This window comes from Lampris incognitus, chromosome 15, assembly GCF_029633865.1.
Source record: "Lampris incognitus isolate fLamInc1 chromosome 15, fLamInc1.hap2, whole genome shotgun sequence".
Lineage (NCBI taxonomy): Eukaryota > Metazoa > Chordata > Actinopteri > Lampriformes > Lampridae > Lampris > Lampris incognitus.
Genome location: NC_079225.1, coordinates 22,972,823 through 22,999,416, shown reverse-complemented (window position 1 = coordinate 22,999,416; position 26,594 = coordinate 22,972,823). Strand labels below are relative to the sequence as shown.

At 42.3% G+C, this 26,594-nt stretch overlaps 1 protein-coding gene across 3 annotated transcripts in view; it reads left to right on the top strand.

The window, feature by feature from the left end:
- Nucleotides 1-26,594, top strand: part of ylpm1 (YLP motif containing 1) — a 64,076-nt gene that overhangs the window by 15,252 nt on the left and 22,230 nt on the right. For all 3 annotated transcript variants that reach the window (XR_008811405.1, XM_056294383.1, XM_056294385.1), the window contains exons 4-10: nt 3,774-4,288; nt 4,707-7,442; nt 23,877-24,000; nt 24,098-24,242; nt 24,338-24,427; nt 24,584-24,740; nt 24,999-25,174. Coding sequence is in view for 2 of the 3 variants with exons in the window: in XM_056294383.1 (XP_056150358.1) it covers nt 3,774-4,288; nt 4,707-7,442; nt 23,877-24,000; nt 24,098-24,242; nt 24,338-24,427; nt 24,584-24,740; nt 24,999-25,174 (3,943 nt within the window). In the remaining variant the exon portion in view is untranslated. The remainder of the gene's footprint in view (nt 1-3,773; nt 4,289-4,706; nt 7,443-23,876; nt 24,001-24,097; nt 24,243-24,337; nt 24,428-24,583; nt 24,741-24,998; nt 25,175-26,594) is intronic.

Genomic DNA, 26,594 nt, shown 5'->3' with positions numbered 1-26,594 from the left:
ATGCTGTGATCTAAGAACCGGTGTAATGTGTTCATACTTTTTAGTTCCAGTGAGAACACGTGCTGCCGCATTTTGAATTAACTGTAGTTGGCGCACGACTGATTTTTGGAGGCCGGTGAATAGTTCATTACAGTAGTCTAGTCTGCTTGTTATAAATTCATGGATTAATTTCTCATTCTTATTTTGATAGAAAGCCTCTTAGTTTTGAAATGTTAAGATAGTAGAAGGCTGATCTTATGATTGATGTGGCACTTAAAATTTAGATCACTGTCTATGATTACACTGAGACTTCTAGCTTCACTTTTGTACTCCAGAGACAGAGAGCTGAGATGAGCTACAATTCTCTGTCTCTTGAGTCTTTGCACCAAAAATAAGTATTTCTGTCTTTGTTCAATTGTAAAAGGTTCTTTGACATCCATAGATAATATCGTCAATATACTGAGTTAGGGAATGTATGGGATCTAGGTCATCAGGAGACAGGGATATGTAAAGTTGTGAGTCATATGCATAATTATGGTAATTTATTTTGGGTTTCTGTATAACATGTGCAAGTGGGAGCATATAGAGATTGAATAGTAATGGTCCAAGAATCAAACCTTGGGGTACCCCACGCATTATACCCACTTTGTCTGAGGAAAAGTCACCAATAGACACAAAGAACTGCCTGTCCTGTAGGTATGTTCTAAACCAGTTGAGAACCAAGCCAGAGAGGCCGACCCATTTTTCTAATCTCTCTGGCAAAATATGATCAACAGTGTCGAAGGCGGCACTGAGATCCAGGAGCACAAGAACAGATAATTTTTTTAGAATTCGTGTTCATATGCAGGTCGTTCACAACTTTGATAAGTGCTGTTTCTGTGCTATGGTGAGATCGAAAACCTGATTGATAAATGGCTAGAAGGTTGTTTGATATTAAATAGATATTAACTTGAGAATAAACTTTTTTTTCAGGTATTTTGCTGAGGAATGGTAAATTGGAGATGGGACTGTAGTTGGCAATAGCTGTCGCATCAAGGTTGCTCTTCTTCAGAAGAGGTTTAATGACAGCTGTCTTAAGTGCTGCAGGAAATATACCTGCCTGAAGAGTAGTTAATAATTTCTAAAACATCATGTTTTGTCCTTTGCATTTCCTTTGGATGGCAGGAGAAATATGCCAAGTCGAAAGTGCCAAAAAAAAAGACCAACTTTAAAGTAGTTACACCCAGATTAAAATGGCCATTTTCCTGGAAATCAATTCTCTTTTGCCTCTCTAAAACAGTAGCATACACAGCAAATTGCGCTGTGTTGCCACTGGCAACAACTGTTTTAGGGCGGCAAAGAAAAACTTGTTTCTGGTGTTATGCCGAGTTCTGCTTGTCTGCCGACAATTGCTTGCACTTCGCAAGAGCGTGAATTACTGTTTAAAAACAAACCGATATATCTTCTTTCTCAGGTTCATCAATGGTGATAAATAATCTGAAGTCTATAGTTTTTAAATGTTTAGAGTCATCAGTGTTTTATTAGACTCAGTAGTAATACGTAACATTTCCTTGATGTGATTGGTCTGAAATTTTATGTTTTTTAAGCATAGGATTTCAGATGGTTTTACTAAAATTAAGTTTTTAAAACCGGAAAAATTAATGTGGGGTGTCATTCACTCTATCAAACACGATCAAATAAATATTACGCTAATAAAACCATTTGATTCGTAACAAAATTTGATTTGAAGTGTCATTACTGAGTGTTAAGGAGTGCATGCATTATACAGCAGAACTGATTGTTGCTGCCGAGTAATGTCATTGCTGAGTGTTAAGGGGTGCATGCATTATTCAGCAGAACTGATTGTTGCTGCCGAGTAATGCATCTCCTATTATTTCAGCTTGGGTCATTATTAGACATATGAAATTCACACTGCCAAGCTAAAATGACCCAAAATATGTGCTGGTAAAACCATTTGATTCATAGATCTCCAGAAATAAATTTACAGTGTGGGTGGGTGCATTATTTGGCAGAGGTATATCCTGTGAGGTACATGCAATTCTCAGCAGGCAGACAGAAGTCGGCATTTAGTGTTAAATTAAATACCTTATTTTACTAAATTGTGGCTGCACTTGGTCCTGGGTTCGAACCCCAGGCCATCCCAGGTCCTTTCTGTGTGGAGTTTGCATGTTCTCCCCATGTCTGCGTGGGTTTATCCACGTGCTCTGGTTTTCTCCAACCATCAAAAAGACATGCATGTTAGGGTTAATACTCCTGTCTGTGCCCCTGACCAAGGCAATGGAAGGAAGAGCTGGAGTTTGTCCCCGGGCGCTGCAGCTGCCCACTGCTCACATACAGTAGGCTGGGTTAAATGCAGAATACAAATTTCATTGCAACCTACAATGACAAAATAAAGTGGCTTTCTTCTTCTTCTTCTTCTTCTTCTTCTTCTTCTTCTTCTTCTTCTTCTTCTTCTTCTTCTTCTTCTTCTTCTTCTTCTTCTTCTTCTTCTTCTTCTTCTTCTTCTTCTTCTTCTTCTTCTTCCTTAAACTTTTACTATACTATTTAAAATGGACATGTCTTTTATTTTACTAAATTGTCACTGCACTTAGTTATTTAAAAGAATTATTATTTATTTGTGTTCTTTTTCAGTGTTGTGTTGCTGTAAAGTCCCCTGAGGCAAATTTGTGATATTGAGCTGTACAAATAAAATTGACTGAATGTGATTTGACTTATGACTGACTGTCAAAACTAGATAAAGAAAGTTATTTGGCATTCATTCTCTGTATATATTTGTTTATGTTTTACAAACTGTTTAACCTGAGCCAGTAATGAAAAGAACAAATGAACAGCTCGCACACTGCTGGGCTCCAGCTTTGACTATTTATTACAACACCGCTGTGATGTTTTGAGCGCCACTGGTCTTCATCAGACTCATCTTTTCAATGTTGCTCATTTTTGGCCCAGGATCTGCCTTTTTTTTGGTTTGGATGTGCATGTACATTCCTACTTTGTCTTAATCTGAGCCAGGCCATACAACAATGATAGCAATCATCACATTCATACAGGGTTAGTATACAGCTGTTAAGATGTATATAAAATTTAATGCACTGTTATCGGATCGGTATTCGGTATCGGCCGATATGCAAGTTCAGGCATCAGAATCCATATTGGGAAGGAAAAAACGGTATTGGAATATCTCTAGATACAGCTCTGTTACCTGGTTAAATCAGTTTTTGGAATACAGTGGAGTTCAGTGGCTTGAAAAATGTCAGCATCTCTGATGTTGGCCACAACATGGCTGCTGCTGAGCAGGACAAAATCACTGTTGGTTTCAATCTTCTCGGATCATGTCAACAACACAAAAAACATGAAAATACACTGGCCTTATCCTTAAATGTTTAAATGAAGATTGCACAGTGTGTCATGAGGCTTATTAGATCAATAGTCTAAAACAAAGCTGGGAAGACCTCTTTCTGTGAAGTACTAAGATTATATATGTCAGACAGGTTTCACATTCTGAATCAAGCGTTCTAGCAGTGGTCTGCTATTCAGAAATAATGGACCGTAAAATGTTTTAATTGACCAAGCAGAATGGATTATTACAGTGTGTAATAAATAATTACTCAGATCAAATGTGAAGAAAGTCAGTTTGTCGTGCTTTTGTTTCCTGATTGAAGTATTAATTTGTTGTTCATTTATACCAAAGCTTCAACCCCCCTCCCTCCCCAAAAGCATTGAGGACAGCCCTATTTATTGTTGTTATTACTCATTATAGATATTTTAATCATCTTTATTCTACTATTTTTTTGCAGTCGATGTCTACTGAAATGCAACTCAGGCATTATGAATTGCAACAACAGCAGTTCACCCCATTGTTTCAAGATTGGGAGCACACTTTCAAGCTCTGGTATGAGCAGTTCCAAACCTATCCCCACAAGGATCAGCTTCAGGACTATGAGCTCCAATGGAAACAGTGGCAGGAACAGATGAATGCCACCCAAGCCCACTTGCAAGAGCGGGTTACCACCCTCCAAGCCATGGTACCATATCCCTCCAGCCAGTATGGTAGTGGTGTGGTGGGACAGTATGGACAGTACTCTGGACAAGACGTGCAAATGCAACAGCAGATTGCAAGTCCAGGTGTGCAGCATTCGCCAGGTGCTGTTGGTCCAAGGGCCCAAGGTCCTCGGCCTCCTGGTTTTGGGCCTCATTCAGAATCACCTGGTGGACCCCCTGTTAGAGGAAGCAGTCCTGCCGGTAGAGGAATCAGACCATTAGGCCCTCCTCCTGGCCCACCGCCGCAATATCAAGGCCCCATGGGCCCACGGTAAAGCACTACTTTAAGATTTGTAGTACTACTGTGTGGAAAAATGATGAGGATGTTTCACTTACACCTTCCCAAGCTTAGAATTTTCAAGTTTGAGAATAGTTTTATAAATGTATAGTCCTGAATTTTTTTTCCCAGCAAAAAAAATGAGCACATTCTTGAAGTTGAAGTTCAGTCTCAGTGTTTGTTTGCTATGACATAAAATTGAATCTTGATTGGTTTTCTAGTTATTGCCCACTGAAAACACTGTAACAAGTTGATTGATTGATGAAAAGTTCATTATCTCATATTGGTTGTTTTTGCGAAATCATTGGACTAAATTATATTGGCCATCTGCAAATTCCCAATTTTATGTTTCGCATGTGAACGTTCATATTCTTATGTTATGAGCGTCCTTAAAAAGTTTATTATCTTACAGGCTAGATGGTCCCAGAGGAAATAAACCAAGATTTGACGGGCCCCCAAGGTTTGATCAACCACAGCAGCGCTTTGATGGACCCCCCAGATTTGATCCACCACAGCAGCGCTTTGATGGGCCCCCCAGATTTGAGCCACCACAGCAGCGCTTTGATGCCCCCCCCAGATTTGATCACCCACAGCAACGCTTTGATAGCCCCTCCAGATTTGATAAACCCCAGCAGCGGTTTGATGGTCCCCCCAGGTTTGATCCACCACATCATCGTTTTGATGGGCCCCCTAGATTTGATCAACCACAGCATCGCTTCGATGGGCCCCCCAGATTTGATCAACCACAGCATCGCTTCGATGGGCCCCCCAGATTTGATCAGCCCCCAAGAGGGAACCAGCCTAGGTTTGGGCAACAGCCTAGATTGGAGCAACCCCATAGGCAAATCGGGCCTCCAACTCCTTTGGAATGCCCCGCTGGAGCTCAGCTAAGAGTAGAGCCAAGTCCCCAGCCTAAGACTGAACTTGTAACTACACCCCAACCATCCCATAATGATTCCAAAACACCAGTTAAACTGACTGAGCAACCGCCATCTACAAAAGAAAATGAATCAAAATTGGATAAGATAGAAGAGGACTTAGCAGATGACAACCTTGACAGCGCTGATGGCTTTTTTGTTCAGAGTGACCCCATTCCGCAAACATCACAAACAGGCGAGAAGACTGCAATACCAGATGTCAGTAATGATTCTACTAGCAAGGATAAAATTAATGAAGTGAGCATCAAACCCTCTGGAACAGTTCCCAAGCCTTTGCCTCCAAAAAGTACAGCAACAGCACAGAATATTTCAAAACCAGGTGGGCAAATGGCAAATGACAAGAATACACCTCAGCAAGGCTTAAAGTCCTCTGGAATCAAACAGGAGTCACAGCTTCCTGGGAAAGCTCAATCAAGACTAGAGCCTTCAGAGCCTCTACCTGCAGTAGCACATGGCAGGGGTCGAGGTCAGCCCCCGATACCCATCCAAGGGCGAGGACGTGGGCAGAGGGGCCGTGAAGATTTTAGGGGTCTAAGCACTTTACCACCTGCTGAAGAAATTCATGAAATGCCCTACGATTACATGCCACCACAAGATGACATGGAGACAAATGAAGAACAGGAGCAGTACCAATGGCAGGATACTTCATATGAGGAGCTAAATGACGAGGAAACAGAGGTGCACCCTGAACAAGACATCTGGTTACCAGAGGAACATCACTTCCCAACAGATGAGGAGGAGTACTATGAAGAGCCAATGATGGAAGGCATGCCAAGGGGGAGAGGTGGGCCGCCATTAGGGAGAGGCGGACCTCCTAGAGGGAGGGGTGGACCTCCTATGGGACGAGGTGGACCTCCTATGGGGAGGGGTGGACCTCCTATGGGGAGAGGAGGACCTCCTATGGGGCGGGGTGGACCTCCTATGGGGCGGGGTGGACCTCCTATGGGGTGGGGCGGACCTCCTATGGGGCGGGGCGGACCTCCTATGGGGCGGGGCGGACCTCCTATGGGGCGGGGTGGACCTCCTATGGGGCGGGGTGGACCTCCTATGGGAAGAGGTGAACCAATGGATAGGCACTGGGAAGACCCTGAGACAGCAGAATACTGGGATGAAGAGGAGCCTTATTGGGAAGAAAGGAGACCTCCAATGAGGGGTATGAGGCCCCCTTTCCCACTTGGTCGTGGTCGCCCCCCACGAGGCCATCCTGGTTTTATGCATCCAGGGCGAGGACGGCCCCCTCACCCACCTCATGGAGCTGTAGACCATGATCCAGTAGGTCCTCCAGTTGACCCAGATAACACAGAGATGGATTCAATGAAGCCCCCAGTGCATCGTGATCTTGAGCCACATGGCCATCCTATGCATCCTGATATGATAAGAGGCAGGTGGCGTCCACCACCCCCTCATGACATGGTGGATCCCATGGGGGAGCCATTGTATGATGAAGGCATGGAGAGAGAATCTGGCTGGAATCGCCCCCCCCACAGCAGAGGCCCTCCTCCCCCTCCACACGAGATATTAGAGAGGGGAGGGATGAGAAGACGACCTATGGGTCGAGTCATGGGGCGGGGGATGCGCCACCCAGGTCCACCTCATGAGGAATTTGAAGAAGCATACAGTGAGGGTTTTGTTGAGGATTATGGTCATGGAGATTACGGGTATGGCTGGCGGCCACAGCGGGACTATCCCCACGATGAATATAAAAGAGAGGACCACTGCTTTGACCTTGAGTGGGACAGGGAGCGTGCTCTGCCCGAGAGAGACTACCCTCCCCGCATTCCACCGCCAGAGCGTATCAGAGAAGAGTTGTGGTCAGAGGACAGGGAAAGAGGTCGCCCATACCTGAATGAAGATGATGGAAGAGGGGAGCTGCGGATACACGAGTATAAAGATGAGCCACCATATAGACGTGAAGGGCCACCCTACCAACCAGTCCCCACTGGATGGGATAGGCCAACCAGACCACCACCACCAAATCAGAGAGGGTATCCTTCAGATTATGAGGAACGTAGATCCTACCATGAGGATCACAGAACAGAGCCTCCCATGGATATCCCACCTCCACCAACCCTAGCAGCACCTGCTGCCAAGGCACCAGAGACTCCTGTTGATCCAGCTGCTCAAGGAGCAAGTGGAGGTAGTGTACTCGCACTCTCTCAACGTCAGCATGAGATCATCCTGAAAGCTGCTCAAGAACTTAAATTGATAAGGTAATTTACAAAACAATTTTTATGACATCAGCTCAATAACAGTTTGAAATTAACATTCAAATTTGGCTCATGTATTTCTGAATTTTAAACAAGGTTCAGTTTGAAATATAGAGTTGTTCAACCTTAGTTGAATTTGAATTTACTTTTCTGTAAATGGTAGAGAAATTTAAAGATGCACTGATTGGAATTTTCTTGGCCAATTCCCCCTTTTTTCTTTTTTTTTTTAAAGTCTGGCATGTCGATTCTGATTGCCCCCTAAAACTATAATTGAACGCATGCACAAACATTTTTGTAACAGTTCTTCAGTCAAGATTTTAATTGTATGTTTATGATAAAACATTGACTATTATAAATAACTTAACACATTTTCTCCAAAACTGCACAAGCTTACAGGACCTCCTCTCCCTCAAACAAATCTCGAAATAAAAAAATGCTCCAGGTTACTGGACAGAGCTTTTTTGTACAAATAAAATCTAACTGAAAATGAATTGCAGCATAGCCTACTTTATCTACCACATTTTACTTTCCCAAAGTAATCGACAGTTTTTGATGAATTGGACATATCTGACACTGACCAGTCAGCCACCTGTCATGGCCGATCAAGCTGAAATCAGCTGATTGCGGTCACCAGCCGATCGATCAGTGCATCTCTAGAGAAATGTTTAGTAAAGTTAAAGTAGCTGTAGACAACTTTTCAACCCCCCCCCCCGTGTTTCCAAGTGTTTTTATTGTTTGTGCCACTGTCGCAAAGACAACCACATCACTTTCAGTTTATTAGCAGCCTGGCTATCGTCCAAAGCAAGAAACAACCGTTGTTTGATCAAGGTCTTTTTATTTTTATTTTACATTATATCAAAGTCCAACAGAAAGAGAAATCTCACTAACGCCCCCCCCCATGCCAGACATATACATCTAAACATTATAAATAATCAGACATCCATAAAAAGAAAATAAATAACACAAGTAGAAGAAATGACAAAAACATAAATAAAATAATAATGGTTACATTGCCATGCTGTCAGCTTCTATATCCTCAACAAAGGTTAAAAAAGGCTGCCAAATAGTATGAAGTTTCCTAGTAGACCCTCTGACAGTACAACTAATCTTCTCCAATTTAAGATGGTACATGACTTCACTGATTCATTGAATGTATGTCGGTGGAATTGGGTCTTTCCATTTAAACAATATCAGTCTCCTGGCCAAGAGAGAGCAGAAGGCCAACATGTTGATTTCCCATCTGCTAAGAGGGGTGTCCACCGGGGCCACACAGAACAGTGCAATGAATGGAGACGGTGCTACAGATTTTCCAAATATCTTAGAGAAGGTCTGAAAGATGGTTCCCCAGAACATGTGCAGCAGAGTGGCTAGAGCCTGCCTGCATCGATGACATGTGGGATCTATGCCGGTTTTGATCTTAGAAAGTCTTAATTTAGACCAGTGCAGATGGTGTACAATTTTGAATTGAATAGCTGCATACCTAAGACATATGAAGAGGGGGAAAAAAATCCCTGTATTATGCCAAGTTGGTTCATCTAAATCTGTTTCCCATTTATTTTTAAGGAGGTCTAAAAGCGTCAAATTGTATATGTAAAGTAGTTCGTAAATTGTACTTATAGACTGTTTTGTTTTTGTTTTGTTTGGGTTTTTTTTTCTGGTTTACTGTTAAAAATTAAATCTGAGGGAGGGCATGATGGAAAGCAAGCCAAGTTTGAGGCTACAAAGTTCCGGAGCTGCAAGTACCTATAAAAGTGTGATCTAGGAAAATCACATTTTTTAACAACAATAATAATAATAATTTTATTTATATAGCACTTTTCTAAAACAATGTTAAACATGCTTTACAAAGAAATAAAACCAGACAAGGCAAAAATAAGAGATTTTCTGTACTAATTGTTCGAAGGAGGCAAAATTGTGGTCAATATAGAGATCAGGCAGAGACCATACCCCTTCTGGACCAGGTACCAAAACCTCATCAATCACTGATGCGATGAACGTGTTTGTTTCTGTTTTTTGTTTTTTTGCAATTGGTGCAGCCTGCAATAGGCCCCTAAGGGAACACGATCTTCTAAACTGATTCCAAATTTTAACTGAGTGTACAACAACTGGGTTAGAAGTGAAGCTAGAAATAGGCTGTGTGATTGGCAGTTTAGAACACATGTGATTGGCAGTTTAGAACACCGTAAGGCTGCTAAAGAAGTGGACCCAACGGACGCCATCTCCATAATTGTCCATCCAGGGACAGTGACATCGTTCCTCATCCAGTATAGTAATGCTCTTATGTTGGCTGCCCAGTCACTGGACAGCAAATTTTTTTCAAACATTTTGCATCCTGAAAAAAAATGAGAGATTATGATAGACAATGTCAAGCTGAACACAAAAATGATTTCAGACTTTTGTTGTCTCATGTAGGAATTTGGAGAAACATTAAAATAACTTTTATTGAATTTTAACATTTTTAATCGCATAATGATGCTGACACATTGTGTTAGTTCAACTTAGCTTAAAATGTTTTGCAGCTGATTTTCATTTGTACACAGCTTCTGGTGCCTCTCATGTCAGTGTATAACAATAGTCAGCCAGCATTGATGGATTCCAGTTGCCCTGATACCTCTTTTCCATGGTTGCAATGTCCTGGTGAAACCTTTCACCATGTTCGTCACTGACTGCACCAAGATCAGCAGGGAAGAAGTCCAAGTGTGGATGCAGAAAATGAATTTTCAATGACATGTTGCACTTCATGGTTTTGTATGCTTTAAGCATGTTGTCAAGCAGCTCAATGTAGTTTGTTGCTCTGTAGTTACCAAGAAAATTCTCAACAACATCCTTAAATGCCTTCCATGCTATTTTCTCTGGCCCAGATCCTCTAACTCCCTGTCATTGATGACCTGTATGATTTGTGGACCAACAAAAATGCCTTCCTTAAATCTTGGCATCAGTTATTCTTGGAAACATCGCTCTCAAATAGCAAAATCCATCACCTTCTTTGTTCATTGCTTTCACAGAATTTTTCATCAATCCGAGTTTTATATGAAGAGGAGGCAGAAATATTTTTTGTTGGGTTGACAAGTGGTTTATGCGCCACTTTTTTCAGCCCTGGAACTAAATGCTTACAGAGCGTCCAGTTCTTTTTAATGTAATGTGACTCTAGCATGGCTATCCCATTCACAAAGGAAACAGCAGTGCTTTGTATGTCTGAGCTGCATTCCTAGTAGCAGTGCCAATACTTTTAGATCACATCAGATATTCCAGTCGTAATTGTTGTACTGTATGTGTTTCAACAACAGTTCCATGTTATTGTAAGTTTCTTTCATGTGTACTGCATAGCAAATAGGTACTGAAGGGTGGATATTACCATTGTGTAACAGGGCAACTTTCAGGCTTAACTTTGACGAATCTATAAAAAGACACCGTTGTGGGTCATGCACACATGTTGCACAACAAATGTGAGGAGCCCAGAGTTTCTCTTGGTCACCAGTTTTACATCCGAAGTAGAGCTCAATAGGCTTTCTTGATAACTGCATTCATGCTGCATCTTTGAGCCTTAAGCGTATACTTGCCACAGATGTAACAGAATCTATCGAAGCTGTTGCCACATTGACGAGACATTTCTACCGTATTAAATCTTCCTGAAGACAATAAATCCTATTGTCAAGAATATGCATTATGCTATTGCCAGAAGAACATGTACATCAGCATGCGTCCAAACAGCATCTCTAAATGTTAGCAGCTTTTATAGCCTGTCTGCCAGCATCTAACCTGACTAAGCATGCCCAGCCATGCCTAATACAACATTTGCATAGCATCTACTCTGAGTGCATGCCCAGACATGCTTGGACTGACCAAACAGCTTGCTTTGTTGGCACTATACAAGTAGACTTAAAATATGATGGGAAATCCCCAAAATAGGTTATATCTACAAAACGGTATGTGATAGGAAAAATTTAAGGTAATTTTCATCATCAGCAGACCAAAATCCATAAAATACACCCAAAAGTGTTCAGGAAGCAAAATCTTCGTTGCCCAGTGACATGAAGTTTGGGGGCACCATCGCGCCGATTATACGAGGTCTCTGAAGTATACCTCTTTTAATTTGGGATGTTTTTTGTTCCAAATAAAAGTAGATATGAGGGCGCCCGGTTAGCGTAGCGGTCTATTCCATTACCTACCAATACGGGATCACCGGGTCGAATCCCCGTGTTGCCTCTGGCTTGGTTGGGCGTCCCTACAGACACAATTGGCTGTGTCTGTGGGTGGGAAGTTGGATGTGGGTATGTGTCCTGGTCGCTGCACTAGCGCCTCCTCTGGTCGGTCGGGGCGCCTCCGGATCGCCAGAGAGGGGGTGGAGCAGCGAACGGGATGGCTCAAAAAGAGCTGGGTGATTGGCCGGATACAATTTGGGGAAAGAATTGGAAGAAGAAAAAAAAGTAGATGAGTGTTTTTTTGTTCTAAATAAAAGTAGATATCTGATTATTTAGTTTGAAAAAAAAACAAGATGTTAAAAAAGACCGGAACACACTGGGATCTACTACTACTTTCAGCTGCTCCTGTAGGAGGGCGCCAAAGCGGATCATCCATTTCCATCTCTTCCTGTCCTCTGCATCTTCCTCTGTCACACCAGCCACCTGTATGTCCTCCCTCACCACATCCATAAACCTCCTCTCTGGCCTTTGTCTTTCTCTCTTCCCTGGCAGCTCCAATTCAGGATCCTTCTCCCAATATACCCAGTATCTCTCCTCCACACATTTCCAAACCATCTCTGTCTTGCCTCTCTTGCTTTGTCTCCTAACCGTCCAACCTGAGCAGTCCCTCTAATATAGTCATTCCTAATCCAACTTCGTCACTCCCAATGAAAATCTTAACATCTTCAACTCTGCCACCTCCAGCTCTGCCTCCTGTCTTTTTGTCAGTGCCACGGTCTCCAAACCATATAACATTAGCTGGTCTCACTACCATCTTGTCAACCTTCCCTTTAACTCTTGCTGGTACCCTTCTGTCGCAAATCACTCCTGATATTCTTCTCCACCCACTCCACCCTGACTGCACTCCCTTCTTCACCGCTCTTCTGCACTCCCCGTTATTTTGAACAGTTGACCCCAAGTATTTAAACTCTCATTTGCCTTCGTCACCTATACTCCTTGCATCCTCACCATTCCGCTGTCCTCCCTCTCATTCTCGCGTATGTATTCCGTCTTGCTCCTACTGACTTTCATTCCTCTTCTCTCCAGTGCATACCTCCACTTCTCCAGGCTCTACTCAGCCTGCACCTTACTCTCGCTACAGATCACAATGTCATCTGTGAACATCATAGTCCATGGAGAATCCTGCCTGATCTTGTCCGTCAACCTGTCCATCACCATTGCAAACAAGAAAGGGCTCAGAGCTGATCCTTGATGTAATTCCACCTCCACCTTGAACCCATCTGTTATTCCAACCACGCACCTCACTACTGTCACACTGCCCTCATACATACCTACATACTTCTCTGCCACTTTCAACTTCCTCCTACAATACAACACCTCCCCTCTCGGCACCCTGTTATATGCTTTCTCTAAAAACACAAAGACACAATGCAACTCTTTTCTGATCTTCTCTATACTTCTCAATCAACATTCTCAAAGCAAACATTGCATCTGTAGTGTTCTTTCGTGGCATGATACCATTGTGCTGCTCACTAATTGTCACCTCTCCTCTCACCCTAGCTTCTATTACTCTTTCCCATATCGTCATACTGTGGCTGATGAACTTTATACCACTGTAGTTGCTACAGCTCTATACATCACCCTTATTCTTGAAAAGCGGTACCAGTATGCTTCTTCTCCACTCCTCAGACATCCTCTCACTTTCCAAGATTGTGTTAAACAATCTAGTTAAAAATTCCACTGCCATCTCTTCCAAACAATCTTCCAAGCTGCCCTCACTTCCTCCTTGCTAATCCACCGCACTTCCTGATTCACTATCCCCACATCATCCAACCAGTGTTGTAGTATTCGAGTCCAGGACTTGTGACTCGACTTGGACTTGAGCACTAATGACTTGGACTTGGGCTTGGAAGTTGGAGATGAGGACTCGGACTTGTTAATTGATAAAGACTTTTTTTTTTTGTAATAGGCCCTAATAATTTGGCAAAAGATATTGATAGCTAGGGTTGAATTTCGTTTGAAAATTTTCGATACCGATGCCAAAACCAATACCTCCAATTCGATATGATACCTAAACAATACTTTTTCGATGCTATATATTATGAATACCTTATAGTATTATCAGCAAACTGCTTTTCTATACAGCAAGCACCATAATTCATTGACACATCGTGTTATTTTGGTTCTGTACTCTAGCACTTTGAGATTGAAAGTGAAGTCAGCAATGACAATGAGGTCAACATGCAGACTGACATCTTTAATGTATGTGAGCCTATTTATATACATCATCATAACCATCTTTACCTGTTTCATCATTGCTAGCAGTGGCACCAGAAGCAGGCCCGGCAGCAGACGTCCCAGAGCTAACGTTAACCTTGGTAGCAGCACGGACATTAACGTTATCAAACACAGAGCAGTTGCCCATTCGTAAATTTATCCCATGCGTGATCAGATGTTTCATCATATTCAACGTATTCCCAGACTTGCATTTGATGATCACTCTACAGCGGTTGCATTTTACAGTGTCAGGTTTGCTGTCTACTCTTACAAAGTGTAACCACGCTTTGGAACGCATAGTAGCTCACTGAATCTTGCCCGCCAGTTTTCAACTCCAATGCAGTCACGAGACACACACGCACACCAAATAGCTTCATGCTGATTTGTCGGTCAGTCGCCTGTGTACAACAACGCTGGTAGTGATTGGCTGGCTGCGATAGCGTTCACGTCGTCCACCGTAAAGCATTGAAATTTGGCAACGTTTTTTTTCCAAGTTGAACTGGGATGCGCAGTCTTCTTCTTGCAAGCAAAGCTTAACTCGGTTTTCTCTTTAGCCTTTAACATTAGCCATATTTATTCAGGCAAATACAACAGGTCTCTTGGCTCTGTACTACCGAGTACCAACTCTTATAACAAGCTTACAACACACTGTTTCACACAGAGAACGTGGCGACGTCACATCTGAATGTACTGTAAAGCCTTAGACGGAACAGTAATACGGCTGGTACCGTAATACAATGAGTAAGAGCGCCATCAAATAACAACACTTAACATCCAGACTTGCATTTGATGATCACTTTGCAGCGGTTGAATTTTACTGTGTCAGGTTTGCTGTCTATTTTTACAAAGTGTAGCCATGCTTTGGAACGCATAGTAGCTCACTGAATCTTGCCCGCCAGTTTTCAACTCCAACGCAGTCATGAGACGCACACGCATACCAAATAGCTTCATGCTAATTTGTTAGTCAGTCGCCTGTGTACAACAACACTGGTAGTGATTGGCTGGCTGTGATAGCGCTCACGTCATCTACCGTAAAGTATCGAAATTTGGCACCATTTTTTTCCAGAGAGTTTGATACTCGATAGGACCGAGATATTTCGGTCGGTGCCATATGGGCACCGTTTTCGATACCCAACTCTGTTGATAGCTATATTAATACCGTAACATTATTCAATTTTGTGCAAGGGCAGGCAAGTGTGTTCCACCTACATGCGGATTCATGTGCATACCCTCGTGTTGGAGGGTATGAGCCCATCTTCAACTCAGACTCAACCTTGATGACTGGGACTCAGGTAATGGGGACTTGACTCGGACTCTTCTTTGGGGACTTGGACTCGGACTCAAACACTGGAGACTCGACTCGGACTCGAGGTTTAGTGACTCGACTACAACAATGCATCCAACGTTCTCTCTCTCTGATTGTCTTCATTCATCAGCCCCTCAAAGTACTCCTTCCACCTTCTCAACACACTCTTCTCGCTTGTCAGCACATTTCCATCTCTATCCTTGATTGCCCTAACCTGCTGCACATCCTTCCCAGTTTAGTCCCTCTGTCTGGCGAATCAGTACAAGCCCTTTTCTCCTTCCTTAGTGTCTAACCTCTCATACAACTCACCATACACCTTTTCCTTTGCCTTTGCCACCTCTCTCTTCACTTTACGCTGCATCTCCTTGTACTCCTGTCTACTTTCCTCATCTCTCTGACTATCCCATTTCTTCTTTGCCAACCTCTTCCTCTGTATACTTTGCTGTACTTCCTCATTCCACCATGAAATTTCCTTGTCTTCCTTCCTCAGTCGGGATGACACACCAATTACCTTCCTAGCTGTCTCCCTCACTATTTCTGCAGTGGTTGACCAGCCATCCAACAACTTTTCATTACCACCACCCAGTGTCTGTCTTAACTCCTCCCTGAACTCCACACAAATCCTCCTTCTTCATTTTCTGCCATTTGATCCTTGGCTCTGCCTTCACGCTCTTCCTCTTGGTCTCCAACATTATCCTACAGACCACTATCCGATGCTGCCTAGCTACATTCTCTCCTGTCACCACCTTGTACTCTCCAATCCCTTTCAGATCGCACCTCCTACATAAGATATAGTCCACCTGTGTGCGCCTTCCTCCACTCTTATACGTCATCCTGTGTTCTTCCCTCTTGAAATATGTATGCACCCCAGCCATTTCAATCCTTTTTGCAAAATCCACCACAATCTGTCCTTCCACATTCCTCTCCTTGACACCATACCTACCCATCACCTCTGTTCCCTTCACCAACATGCCTATTGAAGTCCACTCCAATCACCTAGCTCTCCTCCTTGGGTACACTCTCCACCACTTCATCCAACTCACTTCAGAATTCTTCTTTCTCTTTCATCTCACACCCAACTTGGGGGGCATATGCGCTGATAATTCATCAACACACCTTTTATTTTCAGCTTCATACTCATCAGTCTGTCCAACACTCTCTTCACCTCCAACACACTCTTGACATACTCTTCCTTCAGAATTACCCCAACCCCGTTTCTCCTCCTATTCCCACCATGGTAGAAGAGTTAGAACCTACCTCCAATGCTCCTGGTCTTACTTTCCTTCTACCTGGTCTACCTGGTCTTCTACCAGCGCCAACAGGCATCAGCTCGCTTTTCTGAATATCAACTTTGTAGCCAGATATTTTGCCAAATTCTGTTAGTAAGACCATTAACTCAAAACTCGAAATGGGCTGCGATATATCCAACAACATATCGTCCGTGTAAAACAAAACTTTATGCTCTTGTCCTGCTCGCTGGATTCCCTTGATATCGGGATTTTCCTTCAGAGCTAGAGCAAGTGGTTCCATTGCAACCCCAAATACAAGTGGGAACAAAGGACACCCTTATCTTGTGCCACATTGTTGCTCAAAGTAAGTGGCAAGATTATTGTTAGTGCACATGGCAGACGTTGGAGATGTATATAAAAGTCGAATCCATGATATTAATTAATGGCCAAGTCCAAACCTCTCCAGTGTGTCGAAAAGATAGCCCCACTCCACCCAGTTGGCCTGCTTGGCTGCTGTGAAAAATTGGATGTCACTAAATTTCCTGCTTTTAAATTTGGATAAAAATGAGATGCTGGTCGTTGGCCCTTCTAGACACAGACACCAATCTGATCAAGTAACTAACAATCGACAACTCTGATTTCACAAAGTGTGGCAGCCAAAAATCTTGGTGGTACGTTTGATCCCAGCTTTTCCTTTGATGAGCACATTAAAGAAATCAACAAGACTTCCTTTTTTCACTTATGTAACATAGATAAAATTTGGTGTTTCCTGTCTATGGCTGACACACAGACTCTTAATACATGCATTTGTTTCATCCTGACTTGGTTTTCAGCATTAAGACAGCACTACCTCTGGCACGTCAGGTGAGAAGGGCTATAAGCGATATTCAAAAGGCGTCTTAATGTTAAAAAAAAAAAGAACGACGGTTCCTAATAAAACCCATTTGGTCCGGTGATATGAGGGGGGAAGAACCCCCCCCCCCCAAACGGCGTCCCAAAACTTTAGCAAGGATTTTAGCATCAGTGTTTAGAAGAGAAATTGAACGGAATGCGCCTTCAGCGACTCGCATATAGTTAAAGAAGGTATTCCTGGGGTTTGATTAATATCAAGGAATAATGTAATCTGGGACATGATGAAATTAGGGAAATCTTCTGCTGATAGAAGCAGAGGATTGAGTCTCCAAGGGCGGTAACTGGACTGTTCATAAGGAATACACATTTTCATAGTTAAGGGAGCATGATATGAAATAACTGTAGCTCTGGAATCACATTTGGTTACGAGGGAAAGCAGCCTTTTATCCAGAAAAAAATTATCTATACGTGAATAGGTCTTATGAACTGAGGAGAAAAAATTGTATACTCTGGAAGTAGGACTACGAAACTGCCACATATCAGCTTTGCCATATGATTTAAGAAAAAGCTGGATTGAATGTGCTAATTTAGACAGGGATGTCTTTTTGGATGAACTGCAGTCTAAGACAGGGGAGAGTATACAATTCATATCATACGGTGGTGTGATGTCATGTTTGGTAAACAAGAAAAAAAATTGGAGAAGAACAAAGGGTTATCCCAGTTTGGTGCATAAATATTGGTCAAGATGACCGAAAATGTGCATAAAGATGCCCAGCCACTGTAACGTAGCACCCTGCGGGGTCCGAGTCTGTCTACACTTGTTGTCATAAATGGTGTGTTTTTATCAATTAGTTTGACTGCCTCTCTAGCCTTTGAGTGGAAATTGGAGTGATAAATTGTCCTGCTCATCCTCCTCTCAGTTGAAAATGGTCTTTAGTATGCAAATGGCTCTCCTGAAGGAATTTAATATGTATTAAGCTGTTTTAAATGTGTAAACACCTTTTTACACTTCACTGGATGGTTAAGTGATACAAAGTTGACTGAGCAATCATTCAGCCCTCTGGTAGTATTGGCATTAGTCATGCTAAAGGAGAAAATTGTTAAGGATTCTTTTATTTTATAGTATTGTTGTTTGTATTGTTATTTTTTAATATAAAACATTTTCCAAAAGGTTTGGTGTGTTTTATGCGTGTTTCTAATCCTGAGGGATTTAGTTGAACAAGGTTCTATCTATACACTTTTTGTGACAAAACAGCTTGTGACAATTTTTTCTTATCATGGATAAATTATAGATCTGCATAAATGCTCATCATAATAGTCTCCGAATCCGAGACGACGCCCAAGAAAGCGCTGTGAAATAGAAATGGCATACTAGTTCCGACAAATTTAAGATTTGAGATTTATATTTATAAGCTTTATCTTTATTTATAATTTATTTATTGTAATTTCTCAGTACTCGCATACATTGAAATGAAATTTGTCCTCCACATTTAACTCTTCCTATACACTAGGAGCAGTGGGCGGGGACCAACTCCAGTTTCAGATTCCATTAGCTATTAACCTAAGTCTTTAACATTTTATAACCTGAACCCAACAAGAGTCAAACAGAGATACAAAACAGGCTTATTTCTGTTATAACAACAGTATTTTTAATGAGATAGCCATAACAGTAGACTAAACAGTATAATACTCCGACATTTTTCTGACAATGAACGAACTGTAATAAATAGAACAAGATAGTGCAATTATAATAACAGCAGCATACCTTTTAATAAACTATCAATTTAAATGAAAATAAATGAATGGCCTATATATAGAATAAAATGAACTATAATAAATAGAACAAGGTAGGTAGCACAATTAGTGCAGTTATAATAACAGCAGCACAGCTCACATTTTAATGAACAATTTCTTTCCAAACATTAAAATAAAAGTAAATAAAAAGCTACTCGCTTGCAATTTGGAATGGTGAGGGCGTCCGCCACTTCTCCAAGCTGTTGTGCAGTGTTGACTCCCGTATGGCTCACCTATTACTTTGGTTTCCATTAGGAAGACACAGAGTTCCCACTCCTGAGTAATAAAGTGACAGGTGACAGCCATGTATGCTTCCATACTTGCCGAGGTCCAAATATCCGTTGTGAAACTTAAGGCAGTTAAAATTTCGTCTCGTACATTGCTGTACTCCAGAGATAGAGTGTGTGAAATACTTGAGCGTTTGGGTACAGTGTATTCGGGCTCCATCGCCTTCATTAATTTTCTGAAGCCTTCGCCTTTGACTATGTTAATGGATCTTATATCCATAGCGATGAGCTCTACTATGGCATTTGTTACGTCTCTCTTTCTTACCCCATTATTGGTTTTTGTAACTGTAGGGTCTGCTGTGTAGTTTTAGGTGTGGTTTAGGATGTTGATGGCTGTAATGCCAGTGGATGCACCTATGGAACAGTTATTATTAGGCTTTTTTATGCCAATACTTTACTTAGCTCCAGATGTTCCCACATTACTCCTTATGTTTTATTTTAACTATTGGGATCATTTGCAGCGACACTATATGGACAAAAGTATTGGGACACCTGGCCATTACACCTACAGGAGCTTTTATGACATCCCATTCTAAATCCATAGGAATTAATATGGAGTTGGTCTCCCCTTTGCAGCTATAACAGCTTCCACTCTTCTGGGAAGGCTTTCCACAAGATTTATGGAGTGTGTCTGTGGGAATTTTTCCCATTCATCCAGAAGAGCATTTGTGAGGTCAGGCACTGATGCTGGACGAGAAGACCTGCCTCACAATCTCTGTTCTAGTTCATCCCACAGGTGTTCAATGGGGTTGAGGTCAGGGCTCTGTGCGGGCCAGTCAACTTCTTCCACACCAAACTCACCCAACCATGTCTGAATGTACTTTGCTTTGTGCAATGGGGCACAGTCATGCGGAACAGAAAGCGGCCCTCCCCAAACTCTTGCCACAAAGTTGGAAGCATAGAATTGTCCAATAATGTCTTTGTATGCTGAAGCATTAAGATTTCCCTTCACTGGAACTAAGGGGCCTAGCCCAACCCCTGAAAAACAACCCCATACCATTATCCCTTCTCCACCAAACTTTACAGTTGGCACAATGCAGTCAGGCAGGTAACGTTCTCCTGGCATCCGCCAAACCCAGACTTGTCCATCAGACTGCCAGACAGAGAAGCGTGATTCGTTACTCCACAGTACACATTTCCACTGCTCCAGAGTCCGGTGGCAGTGTGTTTTACACCACTCCATCTGACACTTGGCATTGTGCTTGGTGATGTAAGGCTTGCATGCAAAGCTTGGCCATGGAAACCCATTCCATGAAGCTCCCGGCACACAGTTTTTGTGCTGATGTTAATGCTAGAGGAAGTTTGGAACTCTGCAGTTATTGAGTCAACATAGCGTTGACGACTTTTATGCACTATGCGCCTCAGCACTTGTTGACCCCACTGTGTGACTTTACGTGGTCTGCCACTTCGTGGTTGAGTTGCTGTTGTTCCTAAACACTTCCACTTTTCAATAATGCCACTTACAGCTGACCTTGGAATATCTCGCAGGAAAGAAATTTCACGAACTGACTTATTGCAAAAGTGGCATCCTATGACAGTACCATGCTTGAATTCACTGAGCTCTTCAGAACAACCCGTTCTTTCATAAATGTTTGTAAATGCAGATTGCATGGCTAGCTGCTTGATTTTATAAACCTGTGGCAATGGGTCTGAATGAAACATCCGAATTCAATGATTAAGAGGTGTGTCCCAATACTTTTGTCCATATAGTGTATTTTCCAAGGAAAGTAAGTGCACATTTTTATCACGTGTAATGTTACTGTTTACATGGCAGATAAAAGCAGCTTGATAATGGCCACTGGAAAACAGACATGAGTTAAGCTAAGTTTGGTAGCTAGTATTGTCTCGTTTTTTCACGCCGTGAAGAATAGATTACGACATACAGCATTCACATGATTTAGCATGCTTGTTGTGCCACTGTGATAGGTCAGTTTAAAATTGCATATCTGTATATAGGCTGTGCCGCATGATAAAATAGAACTGGTAGCATTGACAAAAACAGTGATAATATGCATAAACAAATATTGTCCTGTCAAAGTTGGCCTTAAAACGAGACAAAGTATCACTGGCCTATTTCTGAGGGTGACACTGAAACCCCTGTTGTAGGAACGATGTACTTCTTAACGTAGCCCATTCCTTTGTCTGCATCTGTGAATTCCTTCTCTCCGTTATGCGTGTTGTGGGGTTAGGCTGGGAAAACTATGCTATACTGGACATCCTGACGGTTGTAGAGCAGCTTCCTAACCTCCGTGAATGCAGCCCTGGCCTTGGTGATGCTTGCAGTCTAATCCAGAAAGATAGCAATTGTCTCCCCGTTGAACCAAAGTGGAGCTCAAGTGCTGCATGGCTCAGCACCTCGGCACAATCTTGATAGTAATGGAGTTTAGCTATGATGGCATGTGGTTTCCCATCTAGTCCCTTTGGCGCCGGGCTTTTATGCAAGTGGTCTACCAGCACATCTTTATCCAGCTGTAGCACTTCTCTCAGCAGCTTTGAGGCCGAAGCAGTTTATGAGTTTTACCCATTTGTTTCAGCTACCCCCTGTATCCTGATGTTGCATCTCCTTATTCTTCCCTCCATGTCCTCACACTTCTTTGTAAGCCCTGCCACCTCTACTTTTAAATCAGTTACCGTAGTCTGCAAAGCTGCCACCTCATCTGACCACGTTGATAGCCTACCTTCCACCTCTTTGATTGTCGCCTTCATTTGGTTGATCTCGAATGGATTTTCGCCGTATTATTATTTCCTTTTTTATCACTTGTAGCTCACTTTTAAGAGTTAAGGTTTTCGACAAGGGCATTTTCAGTTCTGATTTTATCAAAATCAGAATACTTTAGTCATCCCCGAGGGAAACTGGGTATCGGTTATCACCGCCGAGATGTCTGCTGATTTCAGGGCTTCAGAGTCTGTCTTTGGGCTTTTAGGCGGGGATGGGGTCATGGAGCATGAATTCGAGGCAGCATTGGGTCTAGTACTGGATTATCCGCAGTGTTTATATTTGCGCAGGTTTGTCGCCATCAACCCACATACACACTGTCCTCTGAGTTAAAAAATGTGTTGGGGCAGATTTCTTGATGTTTTGTATGCAAAGCACTTGTTAACTTTAAATAAAACAAGAAGTGCGGCGGGAGCGCAAAAGAACACATCGTATTCTATTGGCCAGCTCAGCAGCGCCCCTCAAGAATCTCAATTTGAACTAGAAACTCTGATCTCAGTGCTATGATAAAGGCAGAGTAAAGCATCCGGTAGTATTAATAAGTTGGCAGGTTGTGTTACTCACTAATCCAGTAGAAAGAATGACAACTGAATGTCGCTCTGGAACCCTCTCAAGTCCTAGATGTTGTATTGAACTCTGTTTCCCCGTCGAGATCTTGTTTCCCCCTATCCAGAGTTCGATACAACACCGGGGGCACTTGATTAACCTTAACCTAATCTCAACTAAAACCTAACCTTAACCTAGCTTCACCCTAACCCTAAGCGTACCCTAATGCTTACCTTGACCTAATTGTAACTGATAGCTAGCCTGTTTCCATGTGAATACTTTTGTCTGGCTAGGGGGAAACAGATCTCGACGGGGAAACACTCAACAGGGAAACAGAGTTTGATACAACACCAGAGCTCACTCCATGGAATGAATGCCTGTCCGAGGTTCACTTTTTTACCTCTTCCTGTCACACTCCCGTTTCGCCTTCTTTACCTCCTCCATCAACAGGATTCTTTTTCTTTTGCTGGGTAGAGTTTCCACTGTCATTTGGGGTTGTTCCACCATCTGCCATCTGTGCTACTGGGGATAGCTACTGATAGCTACTGGGGAAAACAAAGGCGCCACCCTCTTCCTATTTTGATAAATTGAGTCTTAATTTTCCCGCGAGATTATACCCAGTGGCCAAGAATTTGGTTCCCTATAAGCCTGAAAGTAAGGTTTATAGTGAACCAACATAAACGATGATGGTGTCATTATTCTCTAGCCATTACACTGTGCAATCAACATTTACATCATAATGATAAGTTAAAGCAAAAAAGTTGTCTATCACTACTTAAATGCAGGTGTTCTGTGACTTAGCTACAAAGTAATGTTTATTAATGTTAATGCAGGTGTTCTTTTACTTAGTTTTATAGTTTCTTTTTAACAGCTGCTGTCAAAAAGAACGGCTATGTATGTCAGTAAAAAAATAAACTGCACATTGTTTCTGTATATGTGGGCCAGTAAATCGGAATAACGAGCTCAAGACAATAATATTACAGCCTTTTGATTTGTGTATTTCTTAATCACTATCATTGGTTCATTTTGGCAACCAATTTGTTAACACATATGTGTTAGGGCTTAGACTTTTGTATGACTATTGTTTCAGGGTTAAAGATGTATTTGTCGATGGTTTTTAGGGGTCTTTAACGTCCATTACTTTGTTCAAGTTTATCAAATGCACAACAAGACAGCGGTGGCAGACATTGCTAGCAGTGAAATGCTTAAGCATCAGGCTAACCTGAAAAAGCTAAAAATATGAAACATAAATTTAAAGTTAAACTAAAATCTGAAATCTGGTCCTCAGAGAACTGCAGGAGAGTAAACCTCCTGCACCAGAGCCTCAGCCTACTGTGCCTGAAGTCAAATCAGATCTTGCTGTTGGTCTCCTGGGGTTGGAGATTCCTCCAGAAGTGAGGTCTGCTCTCAAGGTAAATGATGGCTTTAAAATGACTACTTTTGAAAATTATCTCACTGCATTTTTTTTAACATTGTGTTCTAAGTTGTATTTGTCCTTTGCATCCCCAGGGTATGGCTACATCTGGTCAGCCAGCTACTAGTGATCCAGGAGCTTGGGATACCAAGCCTGCTTCTGCCAGTTACCAGACACCTTCCTCTACTGCACCCACACCTCAAGTGATGCCAAAGACTGTAGATTATGGGCATGGGCATGGTGAGTATAGTAAACATATATGGAGTATAGTATTTATGAATGCACCATGTTTCTTTTTTCACACAATTATGGTAAAATTAACTCTTAATATTTAGAACCTGGCGCCACTGTTGAACGGATCTCATATGGTGAGAGGATTGTGTTGAGGCCTGACCCTATACCATCAGAAAGGGCATACCAAAAAGGTTTGTTTTCTGTAGTAGACTTCTGCAAATAGGTTATAAAAAACACAACTTAATAAAACAAACAGAATTTTCTTTATAAAAGTTTTGTTATACCCTTTAGTCAGGGCGGTATTTCTTTAGCCATGTTTTTTGAGTAATTAATATTCTTTCTCTTAGAACCCCTGGGTGTGAGAGACCCATACTATGAAAGACGATGGCCTGACATGGATCGACGGGAATACAATAGAGACAGGGAGATGTACAGAGACAAGCCCCCACTTGATTATGAAAGAGAGCGATTTGAGAGGGAACGCTACTCCTCTAGAGAGGACAGGTATTTTATATCCTCTGCAGATTTGACACCTTCTTATTCCCCTACCTGTCGGAGCAAAGGCTGCATCCGTACATTTGACAATCTTCCTTTCTCTTTGTCCTTTTACTTCAAGCACACAGTCCATGGCTGTTGAAGAAAGGTAGTATATCACATTGTGTCCTACATTGTGATAAGACATCGGCCATTTGGGTGTGCTCGTGTGAAACAGAAAAACATCGTGGATGTGAAAACATATGTCCTGTCTTTTTTTCTGCACAGACCCCCACAGGGACCCCCTCCCCGACCAGGCTACAGGGAGAGAGAAAGGGAGGGAAGTCTAAATCGTGATCGAGATGAGCATTATGGGAGGCCTGGCTATGACCGACCCTCATATGAACGCGTTGGGCTTGATCGTGGTGGACCGGAGCGTTACGGCCATGGCTCCTCACCCTACAGTATGTGAAATCCCCCTTATCCATTTTGTGATGTTAAAAAAATTAAATCAAGATAAATCATGTCAGAACTTTTTCCACTTTATAATGTGAAATTGCACAACACTCCTCAGGTCAACCCACAGATTTTCAATTGGATTCAGGTCTAGGCTCTGACTGGGCCATTCCAAAATGCCGATCTTCTTTTGGTGAAGCTGTTCCTTTGTTGGTTTGGATGTGTGCTTTGGGTCGTTGTCATGTTGAAGGGTGAAATTCCTCTTCAGCTTTCTAGCAGATGCTGGAAGGTTTTGCACCAAAATCGACTGGTATTTGGAGCTATTCATGATCCCCTCTACCTTGAGTAAAGCCCCAGTTCCAGCTGGAAAAAAGTGGCCCCAAAGCATGATGCTGCCACCACTAGGGCTGAACGATTAATCGAATTCTAATCAAAATTGCGATTTGAACTAACGCGATTGGCTAACCGCAAAGACTGTGGTTAATTCTGCCGCTTGTGACTCTGATGCGGTTGTAAATCAGTTGTATATGGTTTAAAAATTCATGTGGGCCTGTCGACCGCATGGATCAGTCTATGTGTCGTTCTTCTTGTGTGACAGTCATACTCACCAATCAGTGCTCCTCACGTAGGAGACACACTCACCTATCAGAAGTGACCCTACTTACAGTGATCGAGTACGCTTACCAAAAAAAAACAAAACGTGTGTGAGCGTTTAGGAAACTTGTGCTGTAGGAATCACAGATATAGCTTGTTTGCAGTCACATGGATGGGCAGGAAGTGAAAAGCAGAATTGATGAGATGGAGCTAGTTTAGCCGGAACTGTGCTAGTTTAGACGATATTATGAGAGAAAGGTATTAACAGAAAGTAAGATATGTTGGACATGATCCTTATGCTTTGAAAAGTGATTTATTTATTTATTCACTGCACACACGCACGTTATCCGACTCCGCTCCTCCCGACCGCAGACGACGGTTCGCAAGCTATTTTTTCTGCCGTTTTCGGTCAATTTCTTGCATTTTTCCCCCCTCATGAACAACAACTTTTGGTACTCAATAAAAACTCCTTGTGGTTTCTCAGTTAATGATGTCAAACATAGGCATTTTGAAAGTTTGTGATACTGCTTCCTATGTAGAAAATCACTTCCTGCCCTCCATCTGTAGTTCGTGACGTCATATGCAAACAAAAGAGATTAGAAATGGCTGCCAGTGCCGCGGAAGGAAAAGCACCTGAAGAGTTAGTGCCAAAGAAGGGTGGCACTTCGATTATTTGGGACTTGGGAGTATTTTGGATTTTCCAAAAACAATGTGCAGCAAACGACGGTGCTCTGGAAAACCTGCCGTCGAACAGTGGCTACCATCCGAGGCAACACAACAAACTTGTACCAGCACTTGAAAGGCCATCATAAACACTTATACGATGAGTGTTAA